At 41.2% G+C, this 10,118-nt stretch overlaps 1 protein-coding gene across 1 annotated transcript; it reads right to left on the reverse strand.

Annotated features, from left to right (window-relative positions):
• Window positions 1–2,112: 2,112 nt before the first annotated feature.
• LOC109411450 (uncharacterized) lies at window positions 2,113–3,821 on the reverse strand. The gene has a single exon (XM_019684966.3). The coding sequence runs from the start codon at window positions 3,777–3,779 to the stop codon at window positions 2,187–2,189; it is 1,593 nt and encodes a 530-aa protein (XP_019540511.2). The 5' UTR covers window positions 3,780–3,821; the 3' UTR covers window positions 2,113–2,186.
• Between the last annotated feature and the right edge of the window lie 6,297 nt (window positions 3,822–10,118).

Here is a 10,118-nt window from a genome sequence, read left to right on the forward strand (position 1 = left end):
CGGTATATGTGCAGTGTCGGACAAAACAATAAGTACACCAGCCGTTTTTTATACAAAATGGCAAAATGGTTTCTATTGAACCGACACATAATCACACAAAACAAATACTCTTTCTCACGCGGAAGAACTATCCGGATGGCGTAGCACCGGCCAAACCGTCAGCAGAATCGAAAAACAAAAACTGACGCACGCGAATGTAATGTGACAAGCAACTCAAAACACGTCTGCACGTGGCAACGCCTACTGCACTTCACCTATTCATTATTGCAGTTGTGAACAAATTAGAAAATAAAACTTAATCGAATGTCCACCACTGTTGTATGTATGTGAATGAGAACCAAGATGAGAAAGATTTTCACGTCGACACCCGTACGAGCAAATGTGTCGTTTTCATTAATATTTGCGGCCTCCTGAGTTGGGATCACTATAGGTTCTGTTCTAACATTCAGACTTCAGAGCGTCTCGTGTTCGCTTCATGGCAACCTGCGATTGCTCACCTCAATGCAGTACGTGGAATTGCACTAGGGTAAGAAATCAAACTTTGAACTAGTCAAATTGTAATCTTAATTTGAACCATTTCGAAATTCAATAAAACGACGCATTTTTTAGGCAAATATTGTCCCGAAAAAGATGGTAAACATCTTTCCGTAATATAACCTGATAACATGGACTTTAAAAGCATTGAAAAATGCTTTTTTGTCATGGAAAACAGGCAATTGAAAAATCACTGAGATTCCACCCATTTCCCCCCAGAGAAAGCACATTTTCGGTGCACTCGTACAGCTCATGCATTGTATCACACGCAATAAGTGAACACGTCAAATGAAAGCTTATTTATCGTAGAATCGACCAACCGAATAATATTCCGTATTATTTGTCATAAAATTATCAAATTTAAGTAATTCTTACTTGGCGAATCTTATCTTGAATTGAACCATTTGAAATCTAGATTTGAACTAGTGAATGGGGGCGAGCTTCCAGTGTTGGCCTGTAGACTGCGCTAGTGGTTGCTTTGTTTACTCTTGGGCGATGGAAAATTCCAAATTTAGTTTTCGAATTCCTGAAGGATTCCGAACATCCTGAGCTGAAATTCCACTGCCTAATGAAAAAGAATTATGAGAATTAGCAGATCCATGTGATTTTTAGTTATTTAGCATGAAATTGGCTGTTGCGGGAATCGCTCGAGCTGCTGCCGCCACTAGTTCAAATCTAGATTAAAATTGGTTCAAATTATGATTACGATGGTTCAAATTAAGATTAAAATCACTATTGACAAATAATTGAATTTCTCAATGAAATTTGGTGCAAATGTTAACTTTTTGCCATTTTACGGAAAGCTAATACCCGTGGCTTTCATATACGTGAGACCTTACCGTTGTAAATTATTTCCATGTGGATGAAAAAATCGATCAAAAATGCCGCTGCTTCAGAAAGCCGCAATTTGGTTCAATTCATGATTACCTACCCTAATCGTTTTATTGCATTTGTGGTATTCATTCTTAAAGTTGACCAGAAAACGGTTGATTTGATTTGTTCAATGCTGTCAACTTGAATTCCAAACTCAGCAGGTTTCCCATTCAGTCAGATATAAATTCATCCTTGTTTACATTTCATATAAATTCCGAATCAATATAAAATAAAACCGGATCGGATCCCGAAAATCCCCAATATTAATGATCCTTATCGCCGTCGTCATCTGGTTCGTTGGATTTTTTTCTACTCACAGGAAAAATGCTTCCCAGACACACCATGTAGGCGGGTGGGGGTGTGCTGTGCAGTGGTGAGAACCGACAAAAGAAGAAGTTTGTCTAGTGTAAACAAACCGGAACCGGGAAATATAACACTTCTTTTTTGCTCCCGTAACTAGGAGAAGAACCGGTCGACCGACCGTAGTTCGATTTCGGTGCAATGAAAACTCATTGATTGGAAAGGAGGGAGGAAAATCGTTTGCCGTTTGCATGGTCGGTCGGTATCGGTCAGCTATTTTGTGTCTGGCCCTCCGGGTAGGTATTTCAATCTTAAGCTCAATTGGTTTTTCACGAAAACCGATTGAGGGAAACGCTGCAGCCCTTCGGGTTAAATGGAGGGGGAGTTTTCTTTCGATTAGTATGATTTTTTCATGGATTGCTATTTCATTTTATTCATCGTTCGAAGCCTTGTAAAAATGGCGGGTAACTAGATGGTATTTAGCCGAATCTGATGGTGACCTTACCGCCAATCCGGAACTTGTACGGAGTAACGGCAGGAGCCATGCCGACGCATTGTCCAAACGTTCCTCGCAGGTAGTTGATCATGGTTTGGGCTTGACGCATTGAGTTCGCCAAACAATAGTCGTATCGTCCAGCACTATAGGCGACTTCGTTTTCCAGCAATTTCTGGTAGTTGGCAATCTGCTGTACGTAGACTCGCCGGCCAGAAATGAAGTTACGAGCCTCATTCAAACAGGTAGCTGCTTGGTACTTGGTCATATCGGTGGAATATCGAGTGATCATGTTGACACAGCCTTCGACCGCCGCGAGTTCATAATTCATATCGGTCCGGGTGAATCCAGTGGCATAGTTCATTGAGGACACCATCGCTGACAAATCCGATACTGTATTGTACAGACAGTTGGACAGTGACGGGTAGACATTCCGAGGGATTGCGTCAAACAGGTTGTTGACCTGTGCGAAACAGCTGTCCGATCTGTTCCGTCTTTGGGTCATGACCAAAGACGTTTCACGAATGACAGCGTTCAGCGCTCTTTCGGTCATGTTCAATACTACGTGAGGACGATCCGTGGCCATTCGCAATGTCTTGACTAGGTTTTCCAGAGCATCGAAGTTTGTAGATATGTTGAGAGCGAGAGCCTGCAGGACAGGTACAGTTCGATTAGCTGCGTCGCTCAGTACGTTGTTGCTGTCGAACATCAGAGTTGCCACGGAGACACCATCCTTGGAAGTTCTTTCCACGAGTTGTTTTCGAAGATTTGCCAAACCGTTCACAAGAGTGTTGATGACATTGGATTGCAAGTATGGTGCACTTGTGCGGTTGATGTACGTGTTCAAACTCTGTCGGTACTGCTCGAATGAAGTAGTGATGCGTGAATTCAAACCGTCCACAGTTTGTATTCTACTGACAACAGATCGAATCTCCGGAATGGCGGAATCGGCAATCTGAATGTACTGTCTCAGCACGGCATTCAACGCCTTGATGTCACTGTTCGGGAGCAATGCATTGACAGCAGCTTGAGTTCTAGGATTCAGCTGCTGAATCTGAACAACCGCACCCTGGATGTTGTTCAACAACGATGTGATGTTGTTCAAGTTTTCGAACAGCTTGGTGAGTGCACCTTCGAAGTAAGCGGTCGTAGCATCACCTAGAATGTCACGTGATGCGTTTACCAGAGACATATGTTCTTCATGAAGATCAATGGTGTAATTGATGTCCGATCGAATTCCATTGAAGGCACGCTCAATATTTCCGGAGGATATCTTCGCCACGTTGGACAGGCCTTGGAAAATCGGGCTTCCGGCTTCCACCAAGCTGTCCATCACGTAGCGGAAGTTATCGGCCACCTCGGCATATTCCGGGGTTTTGATGTAGTACAAGCTTTGAACGATGGACTGGAACTGATTCAGAGTAGCCAAGATGCGATCAGCGTTGGCGACGATGTTGCCGTTGGTGTCTAGACTTCCCGATGAGACTCCAGGGATGGTAACCGGAACCGCGAGATCCGGTCTGGGCTCGGATAGAACCGATGCGATAAGCAGAAGGGAAATAGCAGCTAGTCTCAGCATTTTGCTTGTTGCTCTGCTTAACTGATGGGATGAGTGCGTCAAATGAGGAGCTATTTATATCGGTAGCTTGAGCTCAACGATCAAAATTTGAATATTCTACAACTGGCAGGTGTTTCCACATTGTTTGAAGAAAGTCTGTCCTAATTGATTCATAATGAATTGACTGATGCAACAACGTTCATTGATAATCGCTTAACTAGTCAATAGTAGGCTTTGACGTTGTATCTCTGACTGCCGTTTGTTATCTAATATGTGACAGTTGTTGCGAATTCATCATACTAATTGCCAAAATAATCCCTGCCAGCACCGGCTTTTCAATCACCCTTAAGAGGCAAACAATGAATTGGATCAAAAGCTCTGTAAATCAATCCAACAAACCAGAACAAGCTAAAATAGTATCGATATTGTTGAAATTAATTGTCACACATATAATAATTTAATCCAATCATGTGCCTGGATGCGATACAATACACAAAGCCGATCACGCGGTTCAACCAAACGCTCCGGGGTAAATATTGACACCCAGCACCTTCATCCGATGATATTCACAAGCGCCGAGCCGCCCAACAAAAAAGAAACATAGTCACCCATGGAAAATTTGCATTTCCGAAAGGGAACGACCGACACACGAGCAATCATCGAAACGAAAATGAAACCCAACCCTGCCCTGATGTCGCAGCCTGCTTTGTTTGGTACCTACATATGTGCGAAGAACCCGAAATTTTATTATTTGTTCGATTGCTTTGTTACTGATTTCCAGATTTTCCCAGCATCCCCGCGAATAAATTCATTTGTTTTATTTTTTCCTCGTTGGACAGCAACTGTCAGGGGCGCAAAGCAGGCAGCGAATACCCTCCAAGGAGTCATATTTTCCGGATGGTTTTTGCTGGTGCGATTATCGGATATCGGGTGCTCAAATAAATACATAAATCACTTGTGTGTGTTCTCCCTACTTTGTACGTTTCCATGAAGGCGAAGAGTGAGAGATTTTGGAAAATTTATAGGTTACTATCTAGGTTACTGTTCACCTTTAAAATACTGCTTTCTTTAGGCTTTATTTATACTTTATTTTATATTTTATTGTATACTTTCCCACCCACTCACGTCCATTTTCACCATGAACCGTCACCAATGTGTCAAAAAAGCAACTCGTTGCACCGTTCATCCCAATGCCGATCATTTCATCCGTTCAGAGATTGTGCATACAAAATTGCACCAGGGGAAGGACACAGAAAAAAAACATCACCCGACGCCGACACGTAAACAACCCTGCAGGAAAAACAAATAAAAATCCATCACCGACACGGATGGACGAACGGACGGGTCCGGATTGACACAGATAGGAAGCGATTAATTTAAAAAGTAAACAGAATTTCCCGGACAGCTGCGGGGATTGAAAACCGCATGAAGAGTTATATGCATTGTTGTTACTATACCTGATGCTGTCTGCGCTAGAGTTTGTTGCAATTTAACATGTTTTCTCTGCTGTGAAAACTTTGTTTTTACCACCGATACAGCGGCATCTAGTAGGCGGCAGCAGATAACCTAAAACAAAAAGAATCGAAAAGGTTCATGATGAAATCTAGTCAATTGGGCAGTGAATCAAAATTCAACCATCGCGCAACAATAATGACAATGTGCAACCTGTATTTGTTGCGACAAAACAACCCATGCGACATAAGTTTGTCCCAACTTGAAAATAATGGGATTAACATCGTACACCACGAGTTTAGAGATTTTCAAGCCTTGCATTGCGATTTTCGAATGGTAACTTCGACTCGGTAAACACTGCAACTCTGATGAAGCTCTATCATCAAACAGTTTCGAATTTGGGTTAGTAATAATTGATTATTCACGAGTTGAAAAGTACGCAACAAATTCAGCTTCCGTTTTGTCTGCAACAAAAAAATTCGAGATCATGTCATTATCTGCCACCAGTAGGGATAAAGACTAATCGTCGCACCTTCCTTGTTGCTTGTTTTGTGCCTCTTTTGTCTGACAATTCTCTTCACTGCAATTGGGTTTCCAGATTATTCAACTGAAATTTCCTCCTGAAATTTTGTCATAATTCAAGTCAAGTTTTATCGTTATTGGTGTCTTGGAACTACTTTCAAAATAACTATAACAGTAAATTGGGATATTTTGGTAGTTTGTTTTGTTAGACTGGAGTCTAACAAGTAACTAACTCTTTACATAGTTCTTTATGTACAAACGTTTTGCGATGGTTCATTTGGAGCGACCACGTGCTTAAGCATATGCTAGGCAAGAAATTTTGATCAAGCATACCATGCCATACCCGTTACTCCTACCGTGGAAACCTAGGTAACAATTGCATTGTGATAGACAATACAACGGAATTGAGTTGTATTATGAATCGTAATGCAATTGTTTAGAATAGTGCCAGAAAAGAAGGTCGTTTCGTTACTGAAACGCAAGTATAGGACAGAATCTTTAGTGTGGAGTTGCAAAAACAATCATTTTTAGTTAAGGAGAAACTTCACAGAATGCCAATATGGCTGCCACAATGGCCGACTTGGACCCCTACTCACGTTTTCAAGAGCACAAATCTTAAAAATTCGTAAACAAATACGCTCGATTTGGAAAAGCTGCCTCTTTAAGCAAGTGAGCAAAGACAGGATAATCAAGGGCGGCTTGGTTCGATGCTTCGTTCGTCAGATTTGTGCCTCTAAAGTTTGTATGCAAAATTGCAATGGGATTTCTTGATATTTCACCTTAAATCTAAACACTAATTGATCGAAGGCGGCCGTGCTCTGTACTGAACCATGTACAAGCCATTGTACTGTCCGCATATCGATACTCTCAATCTTCTAAATAGGCGCCCTCAATGTTCCATCGGTTACGGTTTGAGATATATGTAGGACGTGGTGCGGTAGCGCCATGCATCCGAACCGACAAAACGCACACTCAGCGGTAATTTATCAGATTAAAATCGATAAATAATTGGCATCTGATTTAATTTCCCCAGTGCGGATTTGATTGTCCAGAGTGCACCACCAATCTCTACTGTGTTTACCTGCACTCTATTGCTCATCGATGGACGATCAGCAGTGAGAAGACCGAGACGGAGAAACACACCTTATGAACATTGATACGTATAGCATGCCTTGCCACCTTGCCTAAGCACAACAGCGAGGCATCTCGGTATGGTGTTCGAAATCGCAGCAAGCGACGATGACACTCTTGCTTTGCCTGTTTATCTACCCACTAAACCACACAGGATGGCGGTGCAATGCATGATTTAAATGCTTGCTACGATGACCTGATATCTATGGAATGGAAATACAATGTGCGATTTGTAGTTGGCAGAAATTCAGGACCTGCGACAAACGGATTGTGGTCTGCGTGCGTGGTGCGGTGGTAGGAATGGTGCCGGTGAGATGAAATTGGAATTGGATTTTAATTTTATTTTATGGTGATTGAGTACATATCGCACCGGCCAAGTTTGAAAGCTCTGTGTGCCGGTGAATCTCTCCCTCGTAAGTCCATAAGTGCAGCAGACATAGTAATTTATACCCCGGAATAATGTCTGAGCTCTCAACTTTTGCTGGATTTATGACCCCGACGTAATGTGGATGAGATGCAAATTAGGGGGTGCTTTGGCCGTATAAGATGACTGGGGTGAGATATCAAAATTAAGATAATGTCTAGATAATGACCTAAAGCTTAGAATTGAGGTCTTCTCAGTCCACTCAAAAAACTAGTATGACTCATAAAATACGCGTTTTATTTAATTCATGTTTGATCAATTTGAGCAATATTCTCATTTACAAACTCACCGCAAACCTGACAACAATTCTTCGTCATGGGAAAGGGATTTTATCGCCTGGATCAGAGAAGAGAATTTTCGGACAAAAGAAACACAAAACTAGCTTCGTACCTTTTAATTCCGCCCCTACTTGTAATCTTCTTATCCAGTGGATAACTGACACTGAGGAAGATTACAAGTGGTAGTTGAAATACGCGTATCTGCCAAAGGATAAGCAACATAGGGCGGAATTAAAAGGTACGAAACTGATTACACTCATTCGAAGAGGGTATTCTGCTTAGAGGGTTCGAAAAGTCGGTACAAGAACAAAACTAGCAACAAAGAAGGCGCAGAGATTAGTCTTTATCCCAATTGGTAACAAATAATGACATGATCTCGAAAATTTATAGTTGGTAACAACATACAGAAGCTAAATTTATTGCGTACTAGTCAATTCGTGAATAATATATTACTTACTCGAAACCGAAACTGTTCGATATTAGATCTTCGAAAGAAGTGCAGCAGTAAATAAAAGAAAATCGGGTTAAGTACGGTTCCTTTGAATTCCACTAAGAATTTGCATCCTTTGACAGATACGTATTTCGACCTCAACTGTAAGGTCGTCTTCAGTGTCTTGTACTTGACTCGACAGTCGAGTCAAGTACAAGACACTGAAGACGACCTTACAGTTGAGGTCGAAATACGTATCTGTCAAAGGATGCAAATTCTTAGTGGAATTCAAAGGAACCGTACTTAACCCGATTTTCTTTTATTTACAGATATTCCCCTAACAAGCCCAGGTTAATCATCATCAGTGCAGCAGTGTTTACTGACTCGAAATTACCGCACGAAAATCGTAATGCAAGGCTCAAACATCTACAAACTCGTGGTGTACGCTCTATATCCTACTCTGTTCAAGTAAGGACAAAACTGTTTCGCATTGGGTGGACTGTCACAACAAATGTACATTGCGACATTGTCATTACTGTCGCGCGATGGTTGAAATTTGATTCAGTGCTCAACATATTAAAATGTTATGAATTTGACATTTACGCATTTTGTCCAGACTTCTTCTTGCATTGATTTAGTATTTTCCCGATTACTACAAATCATGCTACAAAGCATTCAAGAATCATGTATCGCTGATATAGAGATTAAAAATATAGTTATTTCCTCAACAAATGCCTAAAAAAAATCAAAGTCCCTCAAGTAACTGCAATATTTACTGTGTCAGTGTTCCTCTTGAATTCTGTTAATATCAAAAAAGCCATTTTTACGACAAATTTCATTACTATCGAAACCGGAATTCATTTTTTTTTCGGGGGGAGCGACACTAGTTTTGCCAAGCCGAAAAACCCCAAAAAAGGCCGAATAAAGTCGGAGAACCCGCAAAACTTTTGCGGGTTTTAGCGACTTTTTTCCGCTTTATTTGAGGTTTTTTTGGCTTGGCAAAACTAGTGTCACTCCCACTGTTTTTTTAAACAAGCTCATGATTGAGGAACAATTCTTGGGATTCCGAAAAAACCCCACAATTCCGGGTGCATCATAGTGTTCACGAGATTCGAGAAACCTCTAGTGATTCCAAAACATATTTTTTTGAGAAATCTTCAGAAGAGAGGAAGTTTCTGAAACATTTTTTTTTGTCGATTCCTCTAGAAGTTTTGCCGAGAATTCCTTGGTGTTACATCGGGATGGCCTATTGTAGTTCCTTAGAAAAGTTATCTAACAGTTCTTCCAGGAAATTCTTTAGGAATGCCAATAGAATTTGTTTAGGAGTTCCCCTCGAGAATTACCCCTCGAGAACTACTTTGGAGTTTATCCGGGAATTACTAAAAGTTTCTCCAGGTTTTCCTCCAGGATCTCCACCGCAATATTTTCCTCGGAGTTCCTGTGGGAATTTCTTAAAAAGTGCGAGTGTTTCCTCAGGGAATATCTCTAGGAGTTCCTACAAGAATTCCTCGAGGTCCTCTGCCGGGAATTCCTTTAGGAGTTCCTCTGGGAATTGTGTGAGTTTTCTCCAGGAATATATCTACGAGTTCTTCCAGGACCTCATTTAGAAGTTGCTGCCAGAATTATTATAGGAATCGCTAAAGGAGTTTCCTAAAAATTCATTAGAGAGTTCCTTAGAGAATTCTCCTAAAAGTTTCTGTGGGTTTGCGGAGGTTTTCTCCGCGATTTTATTTAGGAGTTCCTCCTGTAATTATTCTAAAAGCTCTTCCAGAAATTCTTCAAGGAGTTCCTCCGAGAATTATTCTAAGAGTTCCTCTAGGATTTTTTCAAGAAAAGCATTTGGGAATTGCGGAAAATCTTTCAGTGGTTCTTCTTTGAATTAATCTCGAAGTTCCTACGGGAATTCCTCTTGGTGTTCCTCTGGGAATTCCTTCTAGAAATCCCTCCGAAAGTTCCTGTTAGAGGTCCTCCGATAATTCTTCTAGAAGTTCATCTGGGAATTGCGCAAGATTCCTCTGAGAATTCGTCTGGGATTCCTCCGAATTTTATTCAAGCAATTCCTTTGCGAGTTGCGGGAGGTTCCTCTAGGAGTTATTCCGTGAATTTCTCTAGGAGTGTTCGTC

The sequence above is a fragment of the Aedes albopictus genome, chromosome 2 (genome assembly GCF_035046485.1).
Source record: "Aedes albopictus strain Foshan chromosome 2, AalbF5, whole genome shotgun sequence".
NCBI lineage: Eukaryota > Metazoa > Arthropoda > Insecta > Diptera > Culicidae > Aedes > Aedes albopictus.

Bases quoted from the DNA above. Each gene is read 5' to 3' on its own strand.
- LOC109411450 (XM_019684966.3), bottom strand. From the start codon at position 3,779: ATGCTGAGACTAGCTGCTATTTCCCTTCTGCTTATCGCATCGGTTCTA.